The sequence below is a fragment of the Citrus sinensis genome, chromosome 3 (genome assembly GCF_022201045.2).
Source record: "Citrus sinensis cultivar Valencia sweet orange chromosome 3, DVS_A1.0, whole genome shotgun sequence".
Lineage (NCBI taxonomy): Eukaryota > Viridiplantae > Streptophyta > Magnoliopsida > Sapindales > Rutaceae > Citrus > Citrus sinensis.
In genome coordinates, this window is record NC_068558.1 from 50,876,027 (window position 1) to 50,898,958 (window position 22,932).

General features: G+C 34.6%; 5 protein-coding genes across 6 annotated transcripts; 4 read left to right on the forward strand and 1 right to left on the reverse strand.

Moving 5' to 3' along the window:
* The first annotated feature begins 1,434 nt into the window (after window positions 1–1,434).
* Window positions 1,435–3,976, forward strand: LOC102607796 (serine/threonine-protein kinase Aurora-3). 2 transcript variants are annotated; one of them, XM_015534252.3, is made up of 6 exons: window positions 1,437–1,637; window positions 1,734–1,976; window positions 2,062–2,157; window positions 3,184–3,398; window positions 3,488–3,560; window positions 3,666–3,976. In XM_015534252.3, the coding sequence occupies exons 1-6, from the start codon at window positions 1,512–1,514 to the stop codon at window positions 3,765–3,767; spliced, it is 855 nt and encodes a 284-aa protein (XP_015389738.2). In that variant the 5' UTR covers window positions 1,437–1,511; the 3' UTR covers window positions 3,768–3,976. The 2 variants fall into 2 exon arrangements, with proteins under 2 accessions (XP_024948325.2, XP_015389738.2); XM_025092557.2 differs by lacking the exon at window positions 2,062–2,157 and having other exon boundaries at window positions 1,435–1,637.
* Window positions 3,977–4,242: 266 nt separating this feature from the next.
* LOC102608091 (growth-regulating factor 12) lies at window positions 4,243–8,600 on the reverse strand. The gene is given in 5 exon segments (XM_052437703.1): window positions 4,243–4,677; window positions 5,637–5,769; window positions 5,771–5,796; window positions 6,525–7,341; window positions 8,441–8,600. Coding segments are annotated over 4 exon segments (663 nt in total). The 5' UTR covers window positions 6,754–7,341; window positions 8,441–8,600; the 3' UTR covers window positions 4,243–4,402.
* Window positions 8,601–8,797: 197 nt separating this feature from the next.
* LOC102621836 (fasciclin-like arabinogalactan protein 10) lies at window positions 8,798–10,499 on the forward strand. The gene has a single exon (XM_006491396.4). It carries the CDS (start codon window positions 8,935–8,937, stop codon window positions 10,189–10,191), a length of 1,257 nt encoding a protein of 418 aa, XP_006491459.2. The 5' UTR covers window positions 8,798–8,934; the 3' UTR covers window positions 10,192–10,499.
* A 2,663-nt stretch (window positions 10,500–13,162) lies between these two features.
* Window positions 13,163–16,911, forward strand: LOC102607504 (uncharacterized). The gene is made up of 7 exons (XM_006490884.4): window positions 13,163–13,697; window positions 13,940–14,391; window positions 14,540–14,654; window positions 14,797–15,465; window positions 15,672–15,752; window positions 16,186–16,287; window positions 16,503–16,911. The coding sequence occupies exons 1-7, from the start codon at window positions 13,380–13,382 to the stop codon at window positions 16,773–16,775; spliced, it is 2,010 nt and encodes a 669-aa protein (XP_006490947.2). The 5' UTR covers window positions 13,163–13,379; the 3' UTR covers window positions 16,776–16,911.
* A 2,889-nt stretch (window positions 16,912–19,800) lies between these two features.
* Window positions 19,801–21,981, forward strand: LOC102607207 (peptidyl-prolyl cis-trans isomerase CYP18-1). The gene is made up of 5 exons (XM_006490883.4): window positions 19,801–19,893; window positions 19,987–20,061; window positions 20,500–20,661; window positions 21,323–21,481; window positions 21,680–21,981. The coding sequence occupies exons 1-5, from the start codon at window positions 19,891–19,893 to the stop codon at window positions 21,761–21,763; spliced, it is 483 nt and encodes a 160-aa protein (XP_006490946.1). The 5' UTR covers window positions 19,801–19,890; the 3' UTR covers window positions 21,764–21,981.
* The last annotated feature ends 951 nt before the right edge of the window (window positions 21,982–22,932 follow it).

Sequence of the window (22,932 nt, forward strand, 5' to 3'; positions counted from 1 at the left end):
GCAAAGAAATGTAGTTTGTGGAATATGAGTACGATGAAAACCAAACGCTTAAAAAAGGGACCTGAAGCAAATCGTAAAGACTATTTTACCAGTCAACGGTGGACGAGTCTATTTTGTCACTTGTGGGTTAGTTTTTAATTTCTATCGGAAAGCGGTTGCTTTGTTTCAACTAAGGATTCATTTGAAATTGTTTTCGAGAAGTTAAAAAGTAATTTTGAGAAGTTTTAGGTCAATTTTGATATTTAATAAAAATTTTAAAAAATTACATTTCACAAAACTACTTAATTCTACAGCAGATTTTAAAAAAAATTAAAAAGACGTAACTTTTTAAAAATTTATTTTAAGACTTACTTTTATATTTAATTTAATTTCATATATATCCTCATATATACTACAAAAATTTAAAATTGTCTTTATTAATTAGGAAATAAAATCATTAATTTTAAAGATAAAAAAATAAAAAAATAAAATTAATAATATAAATATTAATGTTGGTTATTAATTATTGTATTTATTTATAAATATTTAAATAAATTTTAATATTTTATTTAAAATTATGTCTCATTCAGTTATTTATATTATGAAATAGTTTAACAATAAGTTGTATCAAACACATTTAACTATTTTTAAAACTCACAATACCTTTATAAATAAATTTTACTAAATATTTAAACTAATTTTTTACACAACTAATTATTTTTACAATATATTTAATAATTATTATTTTAAAAAGGGTAAAAGTTTATTTAGTCCTTATATTATGAGGTTAGTATCCATTTAGTCCTTATATTTTTTAAAACACCTCAAAACGTCCATGTTGCTAAATATTGACACTCATGTCATTATTTTTTATTCTTTTTAAGTTGCTTTTACAATATTACACTCTTACAATAATGTTTCTTTTTTTATATTCATAAAAATTAGATTATCAAATTAAACTCAAAAAAAAAGTATATATTAATTTTTGTGGAGGCTCACTTATGTCTAAAAAATTAATATAGTAAAAAATTACATTATCAATTTTTTTAGAAAAATTAATATTTTATATATTTTTTGGTGTTAAACTAGTATTTTTTTCTTTTTATTAATGTCTAAAAAAATTATTATGATAGAGTAATATTATAAAAATAAGTTAAAAAAACAAAAGATAATGGTAAGAGTGTCAATAATTTAATGGTAATGATAATTTAAAGTATTTATAAAAATATAATGACTAAACAGACACTAACTTTAAAATATAAAGACTAAATAAATTTTTACCCATTTAAAAATTATAATATTATCACACTGACTCTAAATGTGATTTCGAGTGAAAAGGAGATGGAATCTTGAGATCACTTTCTCGGTAAGGGTAACATAGTCTTTAGAAGTGAATAATTGGTTATATTTTCGATTGTTATCTGAAAATTCAAATTTTGGTCATCTGCGTAAAAGGACCTAACATTTTCCGCTCATAGCCATTTCAATTTCCACTGAGAAGTGACCTGATCTGGAATAAGCAGGTGTCCCGAATGGATACCAAAACAGCAGAACGAGAAGATAATCGTAAGAGAGAATGGTCCTTACAAGACTTCGAGATTGGGAGACCTCTCGGCAAGGGCAAATTCGGCCGCGTCTATCTCGTCCGAGAAGTCAAGGTTTCACTTCGTTTTCTCGCCAAACTAATCCTTCTGTCATCTTTTATTTATTTATTTATTTATTTTTTTTGGGGGAGGGGGGGTTGCTGGTTGTAGAGCAAACATCCAGTGGCATTGAAGATTATATTCAAGGAGCAAATTGAGAAGTACAAAATTCAACATCAATTGAGGAGGGAAATGGAAATTCAATCGAGTCTACGTCACCCTAATATACTGCGTCTCTACGGTTGGTTTCATGATGATGAACGTATTTTCTTGATTCTCGAGTACGCTCATCGCGGTGAGCTTTACAGGGAGCTCAGGAAGCACCGTCGTTTTACCGAACAGCAAGCCGCCACGGTGATTACTTTTTTACCATGTTTGTGTTTTCTGTTTTTTTAAAATAAATTAAAAATATGGCTTATTTTCGTTGTGTGAATTTCAGTACATTGCGAGTCTTACTAATGCGTTGGCTTACTGTCACGAGAATCACGTGATTCATAGAGATATTAAGCCTGAAAATCTGTTGCTTGATCATGAGGTATACTCAGTAACCCTTTTGTTAATTTTCCTAAATTATTCCAATTATTGTTATTTTATCATAGGAGAATTTTAAACTTCATAAACTGATATGACCGGAATTGAAGTTCTGACTCTAGGCTGGGGGGTAGGTCCTGGTGGGGAAGTTATAGACACATTTCCATACTGGGACCTTTATGTGACTCATCATAGCAAACAATGTCTCCGTCAGCCTTGCTGGGATCTCCAAATTGCATAATTGTTTTACAAGATCAGACACTCTTAGGGGATCTAGTCTTCCTGGATTCCAGCTCATATGTCTTTAAATACATTCTTTTAGGAATGTTATGTTCATGTGTTGTCCTGGATTGGACCAATTTGACATTTTTAAAATAGTGGATTTCCATGTAGTAGTTTTATTGCCATGTGAATCTGCTAATCCAAGTTGATGAGATTGTTGCCAATTATTTTTTCAGGAAAAAGTCATCCCAAAGCCTATTGTCTCTTTTTATTAGGCAGAAGTCTATAGTAGAGGGGCTTTGCTTTTGTTATGTGCTACTTCTAATTTTCTGAGGTTCCTGCACACACAACAGCCAAATAATTTTTATCAGAAAGAAAGTATGTCTTCAAGTTCGTATAATCATGTCAAAATTTTGTTACTGAATCATGTTTTGCAAGTTTATACTTAAAACATTGGGACACATGTACTCTTACCAATTGTCCTTACTTTTGTTTAATGTTTGCATGTTTTAGCACAATGATTATATGCATGACTTACGGATTTCCATGTAGTAGTTTTAGCACAATTATTTCAACTTTTTGTTTTTATGACCTTTGGCAGCTACAGAGCTCCAATCTTTTATCGTGATTCCTTTATCCATAAAACTTTGACGGCACGGGGATGTGCACTCAGCACACACACCCCATTATAAGATGCTATGTGCTTCTAAATGGTTTAGTTGATTTGCTGTGCCTTCACATATATCACATTCATGAATAAATTAGAGCAGGTATTTGGATTTGTGTTTGAATGTTGTAATAATTGCAGGGTCGATTGAAAATTGGTGATTTTGGATGGTCGGTACAGTCAAGAAGCAAGAGACATACTATGTGTGGGACATTAGATTACTTGGCCCCTGAAATGGTGGAAAACAAAGAACATGATTATGCTGTAGATAACTGGACGTTGGGTATTCTTTGCTATGAGTTCCTCTATGGTGCTCCTCCATTTGAGGCAGAGAGTCAAAAAGACACGTTCAGAAGGTGAGGGATGGTTGTTGGAGTGCTTAATCAGTATGATTCATGTATTTTGTGAACTAGATTTTAAGCATGAATTAAGTTGTGTTGCACAGGATCATGAAAGTTGACTTGAGCTTTCCTTCTGCTCCCAGTATCTCTGCTGAAGCCAAACATCTCATAAGCCGGGTAAGTTTGTCCTCTACCATGCGAACCTAAACTTTTTGCAGAAATCAATTGTGCAGTGAATGGATTCTAATTACATTTGTGACTATACAAACATAAACTTTTCAGCTTCTAGTGAAGGACTCCTCCAAAAGGCTTTCTCTCCAGAAGATTATGGAGCACCCTTGGATTATCAAGAATGCCAACCCTAGGGGTACTTGCGATATATAGCATTTTAAATTCTGAACTTAATATACTACCCTCCTTGTTTATACTGAAGGATTTGGCTGTGTCCTGTGGATAAAGCTTAAAAGGGTAAAATCCGGACTTTCGGTGTGTTAGACTGATGTGATAGCCAACTACACCACAACATGTTATTATTACATGCCATTGAAGCCGTTGAATTTATTTCATTATACTGCATCTTGATATTGATTTCATCCTTTTAAGTAGTTACTTTGTTACAAAAATCAGCCCGAGACTAAATGAATGTTCTTAAATATCGAAAGCTCTCAAATCAACCAACCTTTTTACATCTTGCAGTGCACTGTCAAAGGATTGAATAGGTTGCGGCAGATTCTGCAATTGTTTTAAACAACAGTTTTGTTGTCTAATTTATAACTTGACAGAAAGCCTCTATATATCATACAGCCCCTCTATTGCACAATTCCATCAAAGAGGCATAATAAGAACTGTCCCTCTAACAGGTTCATCAACCAGTTTTCTATTGCCACACAAGAAAGATGGTTAAGTATATATCTTAGTTCACCAGAAACATAGTTGTTTTCTTCAAGAAAAGCACTTTAATTCTGATAGCTATTGCAAAAGCCTCAAATTGATTGTCTTTGTTGGATGTGATGGTAGTGTCACTGATGGTAGCATCTGCTGCTGCTAGGACTTCTTGTTGCAACTTGAGGACTTTTTGGGACTGATATACAGAGAATGCTGTCTGAGGTTGCAGAATCTGCATTGGCAGATGTGATCATTGTGCTAGGCAGAAAAGGACTGCTGGTAGTGTCAATGGAAAAATTTGGAACTGGATTTTTAGGTTCAACACGCTTTTTGGCACCTCTATGCATTTGCATTTCACAGTACTTCTGATTAGGAATGGTATCTCGGCTGTGCCGCCACTTCTTCCCATCTGTTCTTCATTTGACATTTATAGAGGCAATGGATTTTAAAAATCTGCAACAATTGAAGCACGGAACAGAATAATCCAACAACCAATCTCCAAATGTTAACCAAAAAATTCAAGAAAAAAAATAGAAACTAGGAATTCAAAACCACCAAACTAATCACAAAGTAATGTCAAAGTTCTATTCTTTTCCCCTGACTACATGGATAAACCATTGCAACGCATTAGATCAAGTGCATAACAGCCCTACTGAAGTAACCAATCATCTTAACACCTTTAAAAGCCTACAGACATTGCAATCCCATACAGCCATAAAGCTCCAAATTGCAATCATCTTCACATCTTCCTTCTTGTTGCAAAAAAATAACAGATAAGAAGGATTTATATAAAGCAAGGGAATGAATAATTTGATCTGAAATTCAGCTAGAAATTACAAAATGAACAATTGTAATATTATCCCTAATGCTAGAATCCAAAGTGTCAGGGTAATCTACACAAGAATTTATCAAGAATCAGTGATGGAATACCATAAGCAAATTTATAGTTCCCCAAGAATTATTTGTAATTAATCATTCCATTAATATAAGTGCAAGAAGAACATCCAAAATGTCAAGGGTTCAGTCCTAAAAATATAACTTCAACACTTTTCGGAGAGAAGCCAAATCCTGCAGATGCATTGTTTCCACTTTTGCTGCATCTGATGGTCCTGCTCACATTGTTCTTCCTGTTGATGTTGGAGGTGGTGGTGAGGGTGTTACTAGTGGTGACGCTGGGGCCACTGCTGGGGATGGAAAGAATCATGCGGTTGCATGAGGGGATGGGATTGGTGTCAGCAGTAGCATTTATGCAGTCAACACCATCATTGTTGTAATGTTGTTATCACTATGGGGGGTGTTAGTAATGATGTGTGTGGAGGTTAGTAATGATGGCTTTCAAATTCTGAGAATCATTGGGTGAATTTGTACCTAAAAGATTTGCAATCTGAGAAGCATCAACATACTTCTGATCAGGAACTGAATTCTTCCTGCATCTCCATTTATTTCCATTAGTTCTTCTGCACCTCCCCGGTTCTAGATCCATCACGATCCTATGATCAACTTTTCGACCAACTTTCCCAACCAAGGCCTGCAATTGAAACTTGAAGCAAATATACAAAAATTAAATTCAAAGACAGAGCAATATATAATCATTCTCTAATAAATACATTCTCGTTTTGTTAAAATAAGTGTTAATAAAATAAAAAAACATAAATTTTAATATACTAATAGACAAAAATTACGATCTCCAATAAATATATTTTTTAATATTTTATTGACATTTTCACTTTGGAGATGTTCTTACTACAAACAGATTATATATATATATATATATGACAAATAGGAAGTCATCGGTGGAAATACATTTATCTTGTCAACCGTATGTCTAATTATCTGTAGAATCTAACCACATTCGTGTTCACTTATATAATAATTGTGAGAAAAAATTTAAAATATGTAGCATGTTCTATCAGATGGTCCCATTAAACCCGTCCTACCTATGTTTTTCTCGTCACATTAACTATCCCAAAATGTGTGTCCACAACTCTAAACATATTATAACTGGGAAATATACCCCATTTTGAAGTTCATCATATCATCCAACTTATTTCATAGAACCAATGTGCAAACACGTAGTTTGGCTATTAACATAACCTAGCTAATAATAATAAGAGACCTGAAATTATCATAGAAAAATCAAATTGCATATCAATGTTCGTCAACAAAATTGATCATATTAGGCTAAACGCATCCCGTTTGTATTCTTCATGTCGAATGAACCATCTTTAAAGAAAATCAGAAGAGTAAAATACTTACGGCTGGGATATAGATTATAAACACTACTGGGATCAGACCCAAAAGAGCTAGCAACTTCCCTCCACATGGGCATCAAAACATGACAAGGAACAGGAAGCCCAGCTTTCATATGCTCAAAAATAAGAACTTGTCTTTGAAACTCGGAAAACTGAGCAGGCGTTAGCATTGGGTTTTCGCATTTGATTGACGCTGATCCATCCTTCACTGTTTTCTTTTTTCTCCCTTCCATCACCACCGCCGCCGCCGCCGTCTGCTCCTCCTCCTTTCTCTTGTGGGTCGCACCACCACCTTCACCACAAAATGGATGAAGGAGACATCAGGGGCTCCACTGTCATAAGAGCTTCACCAACGGCTATTTATTTTCGAGAGTTAAAAAGTGTTAAGCTTGAAGCACAAGCAATAAACAACATTGCTTGCTAAAACAATGCAAATAAGATGAGTCTTGAGAGAGAATTTATAAAACACACCGCAGAGAACGTTTAATTAATTAGTTCAGAGAAGCAGTAGATTCTTTTTTTTTTTAATGAAATTAAGTTTTATAAGCATAAGTAACCTCGTTTGACATGCCGCGTTGCTGTTTTGAGACTTCAGAGAGGGAAGCGAGTACTGTTGGCTGCTCGCAACTGAAAAATAGCGGTTGTCAGAATTTTTCCGACAGCACTAGCCTTTGTAGTCCTCACAGCGAAGAAGTGGGTTTCACTCGCGTGTCTCTCACTATCCAATTCTAGAGCGTCTACGTTTCATTTGCGATGCGTTCCACGCGCCTTGTCAGATTGCTTGTCCGTCATTGGTTTGCAAGCATGAGATATCACGCCACCTGCATCTGCCAGCTCTAGTTAGTATGTATTAAAAACACTTATAAAATTCGAATCACTGGGGTGTATTTAGTCGTATACTAATCCGCTCTCCTATGGGCTGAGATTAGAATCCCGTAAGCCCAGCACAAATTTGCGGAGCAAACATCAATCTGTTCGCACGTCATCTAATTTTTATTTCCCCAATTTTCTTGTGGTCGTAAGCCATAATTCCAGGGCCGCGAGCACCAAAATGTGGACCATTTTCAAATGATGGAAGAGTGTAGAGAGTCACGTGGCATCTAATATTTAGTTTCCATCCCTGATATAAATATATATGGTGAATGACTGTTTGGTGATACAATGTTGCAGACATTATGAGCTCGCACCAGATCCACTTTCAAAGATAAAAAATAATGAACCTCCAATCTCAGGACAAAACTGTATTAAAATTGTTGCTCGGTACCCCTCCTTAAAACGTTTTGTACCAAAATGGGTTAACATCTTTAAACTCCTGCCCTTGGGCTTGGTCAAAGAGTATAAACTTGTTCATGAAGCAGATTCCGAAATTACTACTTTTACCAAATGAAGCTCAACGTCCATCCAACGATATTTGTGCTATGAAAATTGGATTAAAATTGACCAACTCAAAACAAATTACAGCAATACTTGTGTGCACGGATTCTAAGGCTCCACTTACGACTTCGAAAAGCATGCTAGTTACAATATAGTTATCAAATATTATTACCATAACTACTAAAAACAGCAAACTGGGACTGGCTAAGGCCAGCGGCCCTATAGCATTGTCACAACAAGCTCAACATTACAATTGGCCAATTGCCCAGCAATTTTATGAGTGGAAAACTTACGTGGAAAGTTGTAGCAGCTGGTTTCTTGAACCTTATCCATATTCCACAATATCAATAAAAAGCCAATTCAGTGGCAGATTTATCATTTATGCCCAGTCAGTCACCGACTCAAAATTCCCCCCCATTAGTCCATTACATACAAATTAGAACTCACACAGAAAAGTAGCTTTAATGAAATTGCGTGTTCCAAAATTCAGTGTGTATTCTAATTATTCAAAATCGAAACTACTGATTAAGGTGAAGATTAGGGTACCTGATGGTCCAGTCCCATATCAACAAACGAAGGGAAGCACCTATCGTCACATTTACATAGGAGTCGTTGACCTTCCTTTCCGTTGGAGTCGCCTCATAGGTGATGGGACAACGGAATTCGACTTTCCAAATTCTAACCATGGTTTATACTTTATAGCCGTTACCCCCGACGCAACTGAGTGATAATTCACCAACACAAAAGCGAAAGAAGGTCATTCCTGTCATTTAACCAAAAGAAGAGAACCAAATAGCCGTAGCATATGATTCTGCTACCACATTTCCAGCTGTGATCAAAGCATACCTGCCTCCTCACGTCACATGGCCCCAAGTCCCAATGGACCCCAGTCCTTAACCATAGTTAAAATTTAACCCCTAACTCTCGTTAAATCCCAACTCCCAATCCTTTCCTCTTCCACCATATTATTACTCCTGCTCTCTGATAACCAATCAATCACTGCTTGTCTTCCAAATTCGAAATTGATAGCATCATCCACAATGAGCACCGTCTTTCTCTTCCTCACTCTCTCTTTACTCGCAATTACCATTTCATCAGCCCACAACATCACCGACATTCTCAAAGACTTTCCAGAATACTCCCAGTTTAACAGCTATCTTACCCAAACAAAACTAGCCGATGAAATCAACAGTCGCCAAACAATCACCGTCCTTGTCCTCCCCAACGGAGCTATGTCTGATCTCACAGCCAAACACCCCCTCTCCGTTATCAAAAGCGCACTTAGCCTCCTCGTTTTGCTTGACTACTACGACCCACAAAAGCTCCATCAAATTTCCAAAGGCACCACTCTCAGTACCACTCTTTACCAAACCACCGGAAATGCCCCTGGCAACTTAGGTTTCGTGAATATTACCGATCTCCAAGGTGGCAAAGTCGGCTTCGGCTCGGCTGCTTCTGGCTCTAAGCTCGACTCCACTTACACCAAATCCGTTAAGCAGATTCCTTACAATGTCTCTGTCCTTGAGATCAGTAGTCCGATTATTGCGCCCGGAATCTTAACGGCTCCCGCTCCATCGGCCGACGTTAACATTACGGCGTTGCTTGAGAAAGCTGGGTGCAAGACCTTTGCCAGCTTGCTTGTCTCCAGTGGTGTGATTAAAACTTTTGAGTCTGCGATTTCTAAAGGATTGACTGTTTTTGCGCCGTCCGATGAGGCTTTTAAGGCAGCTGGCGTTCCTGATCTGACCAAGCTCACAAATGCCGAGGTGGTCTCCCTCTTACAGTATCATGCAGCTAACGGCTACAATCCAGTGGGGACATTGAAGACTACTAAAGGCTCGATCTCCACATTGGCCACTAACGGTGCAGGAAAGTTCGATCTGACTGTGACGACAGCCGGTGACTCGGTCACTCTTCACACAGGAGTCGACTCGTCGAGACTCGCCGACACGGTGCTTGACTCAACGCCGTTGGCCATTTTCACTGTTGACAATGTGCTTTTGCCAACTGAGTTGTTCGGAAAGGCGCCCTCTCCAGCTCCAGCGGGTGAGCCGGTGGCTGCTCCGTCTCCCGCTCCAACCGTTGCTTCTCCCGGTCCTGCTCCAGTGACCGTCGAGGCGCCATCACCTTCGGCTGCCTCACCTCCGGCTCCGCTGACGGAGACGCCTGGGGGAGCGCCAGCTGACGCGCCGGGCTCAGTGGAGAATAGCACCACCGACAATGCTGCTTTTCACGTGAATGCTCCAGCATTGTTCGCTGTACTCGTTACGGTCGTTTGTTCGTTTCTCTTGTCCTGATTGGTAATTACGCAAGTCTGTTAATTTTTTTTTTTTTCTCCTTTTGTTGTTATTAGAGATTAGAGAGGTTTATTTTTAATTTATTTGGGATTTTAATTTATGGGATGAGACGGTGCGCATTTTTAGCAGCAATGGAGAGTGACGAGTGAGTGAGAGTGAGAACAGTGGGGTTTGTCGATTGTTGATGTTTGTTGCAGTTTTTTTTTATTTTTTTAATTTCTATTTTTACTTTTTTTGTTTTTGTTAGTGTTGTTTGGTTTTCAAGGTGTAACGCATTCTATTATTTTAATTTGTTATTTTATTGGTTATTGCGTTGGATGGTGAGAAGCTCACGTGGCGAAAGCGATGGACGGCTCTGTAGGTTTTAATTAATACATTGGGACCACAATTACAAAGTATGGTATTTTTAGTGTTGTCATCGATGGACCGATACATGTTCCCAGGAAACCTTGATTTGTTTCTGTCCGGCGAATGACAATGATTCCCATCGAACAACAAATTTAAAAAACAAATTAATTTCGCTTCCAATTTTTTACTTAATTATGTTACTTGGGGGAGATTTGCATTTATGTTGAAATAACTTATGAATGATAATACTACAGCCACAATCAAACATTTTTGTGGTTTGACTAGATTGGTTAAAAATGTAAAAAGAAATTATAAAAATAATTAGGTGAAAGTGAGTTACGTGATATTTTATTCAATTAATTCATTTATTTCTAGTTTGTAAAAGATTGTGTGCAATTGTTGAATCAGTGTTGATGACTTATCTCAATAATTTGAAGGGTCCAGCTACTATACCCATGGGGTTTGGTACCTCATTCTTTTGTCTTTTTCAGATCCGCCTATTGAGAGTTTGTATAATGGTTAGATGTGGTTATTGGGCTATTAATATTAAAAGCTCTTGTTATTAATGCAAAATAAGAAAAATAAAAAATTTTATAATTATGACATATAAGTCCACAATATTTTATTTATTTTTACTCTATTGAATTAGGTTTTCAATTCAATGACTTGTTCTTACATTTATTAATATCTATTTAAATTAATAAATTTACTTATTAATTAATATATTAACTAATTTATTACATAGTTAAACTATGTAAATTATTTACTAACCACAGTTGATGATAAATATAAATATGATTTTTTTTTTAATTTAACACAGTAATCAATTTCCTTTCACCCATGTGAGCAGGGTTCAAACTCCATATCTTTTTTTTTTTTTCAAACAAGAGATTTTATGTGTCAAATAGATGAAATACTCAAAATACGAAAATAAATTTAATTTGATATTCTATGTAGGTAATGTTTATTATTTTTTATAACATAATATTTAATTAACATACTAAATTATTTAATTATGTAGTTAAAATATTTTAATTTACTAATAATAATAAAGTGTTAGTTTATGAATTTGTAAAATCATTTTTTTTTGTTTGAGCAATGAGTTTGTATTTTTGGTTGAGTTTTTGTCCTAATATAAAAGGAGTAAATTTAATTGCACACTTAAATAAATTTAATTAAAATTTTGTCCTGAAAATCGTGGCTTCCATAAGCATTAATGCAACTGAAATTTTATAGGTGTGGGACTAATATGTAAAAATTTAAAAAAAATTATTTTATTTTTATTTTTATAACAAATTATAGGACTCCATTATAGTTGACCTTAAAAACGGCAAAAAATGGTACCACACCCTGTTGCAAAGTAGTTTTGCCTTAATTTGAATACAATTGCAAAGATGTCTGTAATTTTTCTTTTTTGAGGTTTAAGTACATTAGAAATACTTAATAAATACACTATAGATATTTTATAAACCATAGGTGGCCTTTTTTTCTGAAATCTAAAAGATTTTAATTAGTTGCGAATTTATTTTTTTGTGTAGAATTGCAAAAAGTAAATATTAAGTTGTATTTTTGTATTCATACCTTTACAAGTTATAACTGTTAAACAAATAATAAACATATCAAATAACTCAAATAAGATAATATATTATCATAACATAAATAATATTCAATTGAATATAATCCTTTATATTTTAAATTAATATATGTTAAAAAATTTTATTGTAGTTTATGACGCTCTTATATGAAAAATATTTATAAAAGAATTATAAAGATAAATAATGCTAGTGTGAAGAAAAAAAAGATAAAAATAATAATAGGCTACAATTGCATTATCACAAGCTAATAAAATGGGTAATAATGCTAATTATTGAATTTTATTTGGGTAAGGATGAAAATTAATTAATTAAATAAGGATAGTTTAGAGAATATATTTTAATGATATTATTTAGACTTTTTTATAAAACAAAAGGATAAAAAAATTAGATTAATAACTGAAAATTTTTATTAAATTAAAAATAAATAGATTTAATAACTTAATTGGTCATTAAATAAAAAACAAACAGTCCCTTAGTCTTATTTATTTTTTACCAACTCAATTAAAGTATATGTGGTTTTGTAATGATAAGTTAACGGATATTATGATTTTCAAAATAAAAATAATAATTTTGAATGCGGATCCAAAGACATTATCATCAAAGTCTTTTTTTTTTTCTTTTTCAAACAATGATTAATTGAGTAAAAAACTAAAATAAAAAATTCTGATTAAAGGGTGGGTAAAACTTAATTACTATTCTTAATCTATTCATTTCTTAAGATTCGGATGATTAATTAAATAAAATAAATACTCAGTTAATTCAAATATACGCGGACATATCAATACGATAATTGCATTTGTGTAAATTTCTACGCGTGAATAATAAATTTTTATACTCAGAACTTTCCCAATCCATTAATTACTGTACAAATTCTACATAGAGATTTGTGGAGATTGAATCTAGTGTTGAAATTAAGTTGAGTAGTGTTTAAATTTTTATAATCTGTGTGCGTATATTTATACCACGTTAAAGATTTAATCTTATTTTTATCTAATAATATTCAAACACGTAACACGATATTATCGAGTGTGGGGGGCTGCTACAAAGGATAAAGCGGCGGTTGGAGGTTAACGCCTTGAAACGGCGACGTCTTTACGTATTTCCAAAGTCCCAAATCTCAGGCAGTTTCGTACTTCTATGACTGCAAATTTACCCCACGGATGAGAAGGAAAAATCCCCCTTTGTCACCAGGAAGTTGAACAATAAAGAATCGCGAGCCGTTGCTGAGAACTGAATCGAGCGACCATGGCGACCGAGCCGCCTAGCAGCAGCACCACTGCAACGACCGTTCCACAAGAGAAACGACACCGTTCAGTCTTCGACCTTCCCTCGAATTTCTTCGATTCTTGTCGCTTACTATCTCCTTTGGCAACATCAATGTCTGATAATGATTCCCGCCCCGCCGCAGAAACTCTAAAAGTGATCCATGATTGCGAGGAAGAAGATAACCGCTCCATAAACAGCGTCGCTCTAACTAGGTGGACCTGTAATACTTGTAAAACCGAGTTCGAGTCTCTTCAGGACCAGCGCTCGCACTTCAAATCCGATGTTCATCGTTTCAATGTAATAAAACATCTGCCTCTTATGAATCTTTGAAACAAAATTGCTATTTTTTTTCCCTCCTTTTGTAAACTGCCTCTTATAATCCTATGTTCACCGTTTATTATGTCAATTGTTTTCGATAGTTGTAAACTACAACTATTACGTGTGCCACATTGATCTTTTTCTTCCATTATTAAATGGCCATCAATTGTTGTTTCCTTCTATAGTCGTGGTGTGTTTACTAGATTGTGTTCTGATAATAGGTGAAGCTAACCATTGCTGGTAAGGACATTGTGAAGGAGGAAGATTTTGAGGAATTGACATCTGATTCTCTTAAAGACTATGATGTATCGAGTATATCTGGCTCAGAAGATGAAGCTGATAAGTTATCCTGCCGCCATGATCCACGTGGGGAGTCAGTTCCGAGTGTTAGGACGAAGTTGTTTATCCGCCTTCAGTCAGGGGAGAGAGTTTCATTTTGGAAGTGTCTTATGTTGAATGAGTCTGAAAGTGTTTCCTATGAGGATGATAAATCATTTTCTGTCAACGACGAGGGGTGCTTGAGTGTGAGTGAAGTGATTGAGAGATTGAAAAGTTTGACTTGTGAGCCTAGGGATGGTACTCATCTCAGGGTTGTGTTGCTTGCAAGTGGTGGCCACTTTGCTGGCTCTGTGTTTGATGGTAACTTGGTTGTGGCTCGCAAAACATTTCACAGGTCAGTACATTTTTGTCTACTGCTGTTTGAGCATTTTATTTCCACAAGTTAGAAAATGGGACTGAAGAACATTGATCCAAACCTAGTTATGAGATATGCTTAATTATTTTTGCTTTAATTGTAATTAAATGATTTATCTGTCTTGTAGATATGTGGTGAGGGCCAAGGCTGGTAAAAAACAGTCATCAAAAGATGCAAGTGGCAAGGCTGCGAATTCTGCCGGAGCTGCTCTTCGACGGTATAATGAACTTGCCTTAAAGAAGGTATGAAGTACTGTATCTTTTGAGTTTGTTTTATTCACTTGTATGTATATTTCTTTACTATATCCAAATGGAGCAATATGAGGAAACATATTGTTTCTTATTCCTGGAAAGTGGACTAATTATTGTCTCACAAACATTCTAGGATTTACAAGAACTTCTTGCTTCTTGGAAGCCTTATTTTGATGCTTCGATTTGTGTTTTCATTTATGCCCCTTCAACTAATCGTCAACTGCTTTTCAATGGGGATAAATCGTATTTTAGTCATCAGTGTTGTACCATTCAAAATATTCCGCTGGCTGTTCGGAGGCCTACACTCAAGGAAACCCAACGTGTATACAGGCAACTGACACAGGTTGCCTATGAAGTAGATGAGAAGGATATTTCGTTGGAAACTTGTGAGAGCTCGAGAATAAACTCCATTAGCAATTGTGACCCAGGCTCTAGTAAAGAAGACTTAGCTGATAAATTGGATCTCAAGGAAACATTTGAAGCTTCTTCAAGTTGCAAACAATATTCTGAACAGTGTTTGTCAAGTGAGAGTGAAAGTGAAGTTACAGGCATAACAACATCTCTCCATGAAGCAGCTCAGTCTAGCATTGCTCAGAAAGTTTTGGAACTCCTAGAACAGGGTCTCGATCCTTGCATCAAGGATGAAAATGGGCGCACTCCGTATATGCTGGCTAGTGAGAAGGAGGTTAGGAATACTTTTAGACGGTTCATGGCCTCAAACCCTGATAAATGGGATTGGCACGCTGCTAAAGTACCTAGTGCATTGACAAAAGAAATGGAGGAATCCCAAGCTGCTAAACAGGTGTTTATTGATTTTCCTTATGGTGGGCAGATTATTTTGATTGTCTTCTAATAAATTATTGTAAAATGAATAATTGAGATTATTGATAAAATTGGTTATCCTCTAATAAATTATTGTATAATGAATAATTGAGATTATTGATAAAACAAGAGAGAAGCAGACTGTCAATGATTACGGATGATTTACTTTTCTTTGTGGATGTTCAGGCAGAGAAGGATGCCAAGCGGAAAGCAAGAGCAAAAGAATTGAAGAAATTGCGTAAAGCAAGAGAAAAGAGGGCAGCACAGGTGAGCATCATTCTGTCATGGTCCTGATATTTCTTAAAAGATGCCAGGGAAGATATTTTTCATCCCTTAATGTTTATGCTTCTTTCTGTTGACTGGATTTTCAAAAACTGATGCAGTAGTGTGGGGTTATTAAATATTAATTGATAAGGTCAATCTATTCATCTTATATTCTCTTTTCCCTTTTCCAATTTTTAATAATTGTTTTCAAAGGAAAAAGGGCAGAAGGGTCCAAGGGGAGGGGTTGGGTGGAAAGTTAGTATCAGATATTTTGTGCATAAGTTGGACTTTGAATGTGCACTTTTTGGTTTTGTCAGATAAAAAATTAACATTGTCATTGCTACTGTTCATTGTGCTCATAGCATGGTTTCTGTTTCCCATTTATTGATCTGGTGACCTCGGCAGTTTGATTTGAACTAGTTATCTGAATACACAGGCCCAGGCTGCTGAAAATGCTGCAGTTGCAGATAACCAATTGACACCATCCTCCGTTCTTAAGGGAGAGGCCCAACTTCGTGGATTGCACATCTCCAAAGAGGTTAGATTAGAATTTTCTACAAATGATTATATGATGGACATTATTTCACATGATTTTGAGATTTTTCATTAGCATATCAATTTTAAATTTGACTATTTTGTTCTTTCATCTAGCATTTTTTGTTGATTTGGCTTTCAGATTGCCTCTCTTTCTATGCCATTTTACTTGTTCATCGCTTCATGAATTGTAAAATGGTTTCTTTTTCACCTTACTAGGAGGAGCTGAAGAGATCACAAGCTGCTGAAAGGGAGAAAAGAGCAGCTGCTGCTGAGAGGAGAATGGCTGCAGCTCTAGCCCTTAATGCTCAAGGCAGTAGCACTAGCGTTGCACCTAGTACTTTACAGCCCAAAACTGGCTTAGCAACTGATATTAACTGCTCATGTTGCGGTGCATCATTGGCCGGCAAAGTGCCTTTTCACAGGTATAATTACAAATACTGCAGCACATCATGTATGCATGTGCACCGAGAGGTCCTCGAAGATGGATAACATTTAAGGTACCTCTGTTAATGTTATCACCTTTCTCATTGTTCGAGTCTCATTGGCATTGATTGGTATAGTCAATTTTACAATTTGTTAAAACTGATACCATACAGAATTCAAGAAATAAATTCTATTTATATGATGCCTTGATTGCTGCAAGGGGCAGAGAAGGGGCGAACGAGCCAATATTATTAGAGAAAATAAATTGTTATTTATGTTCAGATCTTAAAAGAAGAGAATTTTGGAGTAGATACTCTGGCAAGCAATAATCATGAGCTATTGAAATTTCGTGACACCGTTCTAGTATTGCCAAGGCCAAAGAACAAAACACTTTAGCCTACCGATGAGCTGAACCACATTAAGCTAAAGAAAATATATATATATAGGAGATGAAAACAGATCCAATTTCTGATCATGAAAATTGAGGGGGCGAACCGCGAATGAAGATTGAACATGAAATCCATCCACAAATCGTTTGCGTGATTTTCCATTTCTTCGTTTGGAGGCACAGACTTTCCACGCGTCTCAGGTCTTCCTTTAACCGCATGCAATCCCCATTACTTTCCACGCGTTTCAGGTCTTTCTGTAACGGCATGCAATCTCTATTAATGGGGTGTTTACTTATGGGATTGGGGATAAGGTATATATACTTATGGAATTGAGGAATTAAAATCAAGCGTCAGAATGCTTTATAGATTTTAATTATTATCAAGTATGGCAAAATTCTTTACGGGTTTGGAGCTCATGGATCTCACCCTAAATTGGGTGAATTTTAAATTAATTTTGGGAAAGGGGTGGAGCATGGAGAAAAATAATTCTTAAAATCTTAACGAGGTAGGGTTTTGTTCTGTATTTCTCATCCCACCACCACCCAAATCCCCATTATATATGAATTTTTTTTTCAATAATTTTTGTTTTATCAATTACAATGTTGGCTAATAAACTTTAATTTTATGTTTATCTAATATAAATAAGTTATAACTAAAAGAAAACTCTACATTATAATACTTATTCAATTTTAGAATATTGTTATGTTTTCTTTTCTCTTTTAAGGTACTGTTCTTTTTAAACATTTTTAGTTCTAATATCATTTCAAGATATTGTTTCAACCTTTTGTATTTTTTAAATAATTTAAATATTTTATAATATAATAATAATTTTATTTAAGTCCTTAATTTGTAATTCACTGAAATCATTTATCTATATATACTGTAAAATAAGTAAATGAAGATGGGGTAGGAAATGAAGGTAAAATTTTTAGTGGGGTGGGAAATGAAGGTAAATCTCCCCACCTCTACTTATTATTGAAAAATCAAAATCCATAATGAGAATAATCATGGTGTTTACTTGTTAACATAAAAAGAAAAATAGAATGAAACAAATGGGGTCCATATGTTTTTGGATTAAAGAATGAAAGTTTGATTCTTTATGGAGTTGAGGATAAGGGAATCAAGTTTCCATCAATTGAACTTTCCATTTTACCCAACTTAACCTAAATTTTAAATTTTCACTTTTATCCTTAATTAAAATATTATTATATTATTGTTATTGTTATCATTCTCATTCTTATAATTGTTGTTAAGAACAAGAAGAAGAAGAAGAAGAAGAAGAAGAAGAAGAAGAAGAAGAAGAAGAAGAAGAACAACAACAACAACAACAACAACCATATAGCAAGAGAAAGAAAGAAAGCAAATAAGAGACATAATGTGTGTAGAGAGAAATTTTATTCAATCTCTTGTTTGTTATTCACACTTCCAAGTGTATACAAATAAGGAGTAAAAATCTCCTTTTATGGTGATACAACCATAAAGTAGTAAGTAATACATCATAATTATGAGAGACAACAATCCTTAAATTAAGGAGATAATGTGAGTTATAAGAGATGAAAAATTGCTTGTGAGGAGATAAAAGAATGCTTTGATGAACATCCACATAAATTATAATTATTTCATAACAAATAATAATAATTTTTTAACACTAATAAAATTATTATTAATTAATTACTATTGTTACTATTTTAACAATACTTATTTTGAATAATAATAATAATAATAATGAAAATAATTAATTTATATCATTTTAATAATCTGTAACAATTCATTTCGATTCCAAATATAGCAGTACAATTCATTATGATTTCAACTAAAATAAATAATTTATATTTATTTTGTTTTAATTTATTTTAATTCAAACCCATTTCAATTACCCATTGAAAAATAAACTATTAGAATATTAAATCTCATTATGCTCTATATATAGGCTTTTAGTGTCATGGTTTTTGTATCAAACGTCTACAACTAACTCAATTGACAATAATCATGGTGGGTTTATTAATCAGTAATCGGAATGAGAAATAGGAATCAGAATAAACTGTTTGCTTTAACTGTGAGAATCAGAATTAGAATGAGAAGTATTGTCATTGATGTGTTTATTTTATTTTAGAATCATAATGGATAGTTGCAAGTTACTAAACTGACCTCAATTTGTTATTGTTATAATAATAATAATAAGAAGAAGAAAGAAGATAAGGATAAAATGAAAATTTCAAACTCTAAGTAGAGGTAATACAGTCACTTTAGATAATGAAAATCTCATTTTCACCTCCTCTCATGGGAACAATCATTCTCAATTTTATGTATAGTCCACCACTTTGATTCCTCTATCTCTTATTTAAATAAGTAAACTCATCATTTATTCATATTTCTTAATGTATATTTTTATTTCCAATAAATAAAGACGCCACAACAGTTTTTTTTTTTTTTTTAAATAAGAAAAAAAAATTGAAGGAATCGCTCGAATCAATTCATAAGTCATAACGGGTCTATTTTCCTGTTTTCAAGAGTGACCTGCGACCACCGTTAAAATCCTTCAAAGAAAAACAAAAGAGCGGTATATGACGATGTCGTTTAGTAGCGACATATCAAAACTCTTTTAATTATCAAGAAAAGGTGCAGTTAATATTAACGGCGTAGTTTAGAAAGTAAAACAGAAACGGCTAAAGTAAACGGCTTAATGACGGCGTCATTAGCGTTCAAGGACAATGGAATTCATATAAATAATAAATCCGCTCCCGGGTCTAGATTTTATAAATTCTGAGCTTTGGTTTGGCGTAGGCGGTAAGATGGTGAGTTTTTTTTTTTTGGGGGGGATGATTTCATCAAGTAGCTCTTTTGCATCAAGAAAATAACTACATTTCTTAAATATTTTTGCTTTTCAGTCGGTAACTCTACACACTAATCTGGGTGATATTAAGTGCGAGATTGCTTGCGACGAAGTCCCTAAGACGGCTGAGGTTTGTCTTTGTCTCATTCTGTTTGTTTCAAATTTCAATGTTATAATCAAAGTAAAGATTGCGAAGAGAAGCGAATTTATTTCTCTTACAATTTTTGAATTCACTTAAACCTTAATTTCAATCGTGTTACTTGATTTTGTTTTACGTACATGCGCATAGCTCCAATTTTGTAGGGTTTAAAAGATTCCTTGTGACTTCAACAAACTTCCTGGAAATGACGTGCAAATCGATGCACCGTTTAGCTTCTAATTTATGTTTACAATTTGATTTTATCATTTTTTTTCCTTTGCCGAATACTATATCTCATAGCTTCAGTTAGGGCTCGCTGCTCTGGAAACAATTAAAAGTCCGCAATAAGTATGAAAATGCTGTGCCAACTAATCTTGTTTCAGCAGGTAACATGCTTGCTTATGATTCTCGTATTAAAATCTTTTGCAGAATTTTTTGGCACTATGCGCGAGTGGTTACTACGATGGGACCATTTTTCACCGGAATATTAAAGGTTTTATGATTCAAGGTGGAGACCCAACAGGCACTGGAAAAGGCGGAACAAGCATATGGGGCAAGAAGTTCAATGATGAGATAAGGGAGTCCCTCAAGGTATAATCAATTGCTTGGTGCACTTTCTAGACTACATAAATTATGCTACAGTTTTTGCCTCTTTGGTTGGTCGTGAATTTATAGTTCATGAAACGACCTGCCCTGGATTGCGGAAGGATCATCCTTATATACAATTCACAACTTAAAACACGGCGGAAGCGTTAAAACTAATAAACTTTAGAATCTCTATATCTCTGTGTTCTCTGGCCAAAGACAGATTGGCAATCTTTCCACTAGTGGACAAGCTAGGGTGCTTCGCATGTTCAAGTGTGAGGGAATAGAGCAGATTATTTGGGTGGTGGAGCCTAAGTCCTGTTGTTCTATTGGTTAGACTATAAAACTCATAGTTTAGTGTTTTGGATATTTGATCGTCATCTTCTTTCCTTCTTGCCACTTCTCCCTAGACTGTATTCACAAGTATACTTATTGTCATAGCAAGGTTTATTTAGCAGCGTTATCATGATCTAGAGATATCAAGCTTCCGAAATTGGGCCCTGAGGATGCTTGTGAAGTTTGGTTTGTTTGATTTATTTGCTACATAATTTCACGATATCTAAAAAAAATAATAATAAAATAAATAAAAGATTGCATATCGTATGGCATCCTTTCGGCTGATGATATTTTACCAATGATCTTGTATATTTTTCCCGCCTTTTTGCAGCATAATGCTAGAGGGATACTGTCAATGGCCAATAGTGGCCCTAACACTAATGGAAGCCAATTCTTCATCTCTTATGCAAAGCAGCCTCATCTTAACGGATTGTACACTGTGTTTGGTAGAGTAATTCATGGGTTCGAAGTTCTTGACCTTATGGAAAAGGTACGTTGTGATGGCATAATCACTATTTCTCTTAAAGAGCTGTGTTGTGATCCTATTTCGTGTGCAACTTGTTTACTTGATGCTGCTTGCAACACATCCACTTCCATGAAGTTTCATACTTGATGTGTGTTGTCACGTTTTAGTATTCTTTCCCTTGTTAGAGTTAGCATCACTGCCTATTTTTTTGGGTTTTTGCAGGCTCAAACTGGATCAGGGGACCGGCCACTTGCGGAGATAAGGATCAATCGAGTTACCATACATGCTAACCCACTTGCTGTCTAGCTTTGTCTGAAAATTTCTTGTTGTATAACATTGTAAAGAGGCTTAGTGTGGAGTGGGAACAGTGACTTACGATTAAACTCCCAGTAGACTCTGTACATTTTTCTTTTCCCAGTTATGACTATGGGCTTGAAGGAAGAAGTAACCGCAGAATTTTATGTAGCATCAAATGGTGAGATTGACGATTGAGAAACGTTAGTAATTTAAATCTTGTTTTCATTCTTGTGGGTGTTGCTTGAGTAACGTGCTGTTGAGGTTAGTTGGTATCAAGCTTTTTGAATGTCATGGTTGATTTCCATCGAAGGGTTTTCATTCGCTGAATGTGTCCAGACTACCAGTCACAAGGGTTAGGGATTCAATTCTCTTTATTTATAGGGCTTTTTAATGTTCTCTTAGTTTTCTCTGAAGAGCTCTTTTAACAAGAGTCAAGTAATTCCTAAACTTGATGTAAGAATAAATGACTGAAGAAACAGCTAAATTTGTTCATATAAAAGATCTTTGTGTGGGTGCTATTTAGCTAAATAGGAAAATCTCGTGTTTGAAAATAAGAGAGCTCATAAAAATGTGGAAGGAATTGAGTTGCTGAATAAATAGAAAAAGGTAGAGGATTTTTCCCCCTAATTTCGTTTTGTTGTGCACCTTAGAGGTTATTTGATTAAACCTTCTTTTTCCTCGATAATCTAGCAGTGTAAAAGAGAAAAAGAAAACAAACAATTCTTTCATAATTTTTTAGCATATGCAAATTAGACAATACGCATATTAAACTTTTAAAATCTAGAAGATGACCAAAAGGAAGAGAAAAATTGTCTAAAGCCTCAATTTTACTATAATTTGATGAATCTAGGGGTGGGCACAATTTACTTCATTTTATTTTTTGCCAAACGGAGCTGAACCAACTAAATTTCAGTAGAAATATGAACTGAACTGAAATTTCGGTTCATTTAATTTTTAACCTTTAAAATCTTGGTTTTCTCTGGTTATTGGATTTTCAGTTTCGGTTTTTTTTTTTTTTGTTTATTCACTTAAATTGTTTTTTTTTTTTTTTTGAGTCCATTCGGTGGCTCAGTTATTTTTCACACCTCAAATGCATCTATCACCACGCAAGAAAATTAATTGCAAAATAAAGACTCAAGATTTAAATTGATGATTGAGAAAATAAAATTAAAGTTTTC

Excerpts from the sequence above, each read along its gene's own strand:
- LOC102607796 (XM_015534252.3), top strand. The coding sequence starts at position 1,512 with ATGGATACCAAAACAGCAGAACGAGAAGATAATCGTAAGAGAGAATGG. Across the intron at positions 1,977-2,061 it reads CCGAACAGCAAGCCGCCACG|TACATTGCGAGTCTTACTAA; the intron begins GTGATTACTTTT and ends TGTGAATTTCAG. Across the intron at positions 3,399-3,487 it reads CAAAAAGACACGTTCAGAAG|GATCATGAAAGTTGACTTGA; the intron begins GTGAGGGATGGT and ends TGTGTTGCACAG.
- LOC102621836 (XM_006491396.4), top strand. The coding sequence starts at position 8,935 with ATGAGCACCGTCTTTCTCTTCCTCACTCTCTCTTTACTCGCAATTACC.
- LOC102607504 (XM_006490884.4), top strand. The coding sequence starts at position 13,380 with ATGGCGACCGAGCCGCCTAGCAGCAGCACCACTGCAACGACCGTTCCA. Across the intron at positions 13,698-13,939 it reads CCGATGTTCATCGTTTCAAT|GTGAAGCTAACCATTGCTGG; the intron begins GTAATAAAACAT and ends TTCTGATAATAG. Across the intron at positions 15,753-16,185 it reads GAGAAAAGAGGGCAGCACAG|GCCCAGGCTGCTGAAAATGC; the intron begins GTGAGCATCATT and ends CTGAATACACAG.
- LOC102607207 (XM_006490883.4), top strand. Across the intron at positions 20,662-21,322 it reads AGATAAGGGAGTCCCTCAAG|CATAATGCTAGAGGGATACT; the intron begins GTATAATCAATT and ends GCCTTTTTGCAG. Across the intron at positions 21,482-21,679 it reads TTCTTGACCTTATGGAAAAG|GCTCAAACTGGATCAGGGGA; the intron begins GTACGTTGTGAT and ends GGGTTTTTGCAG.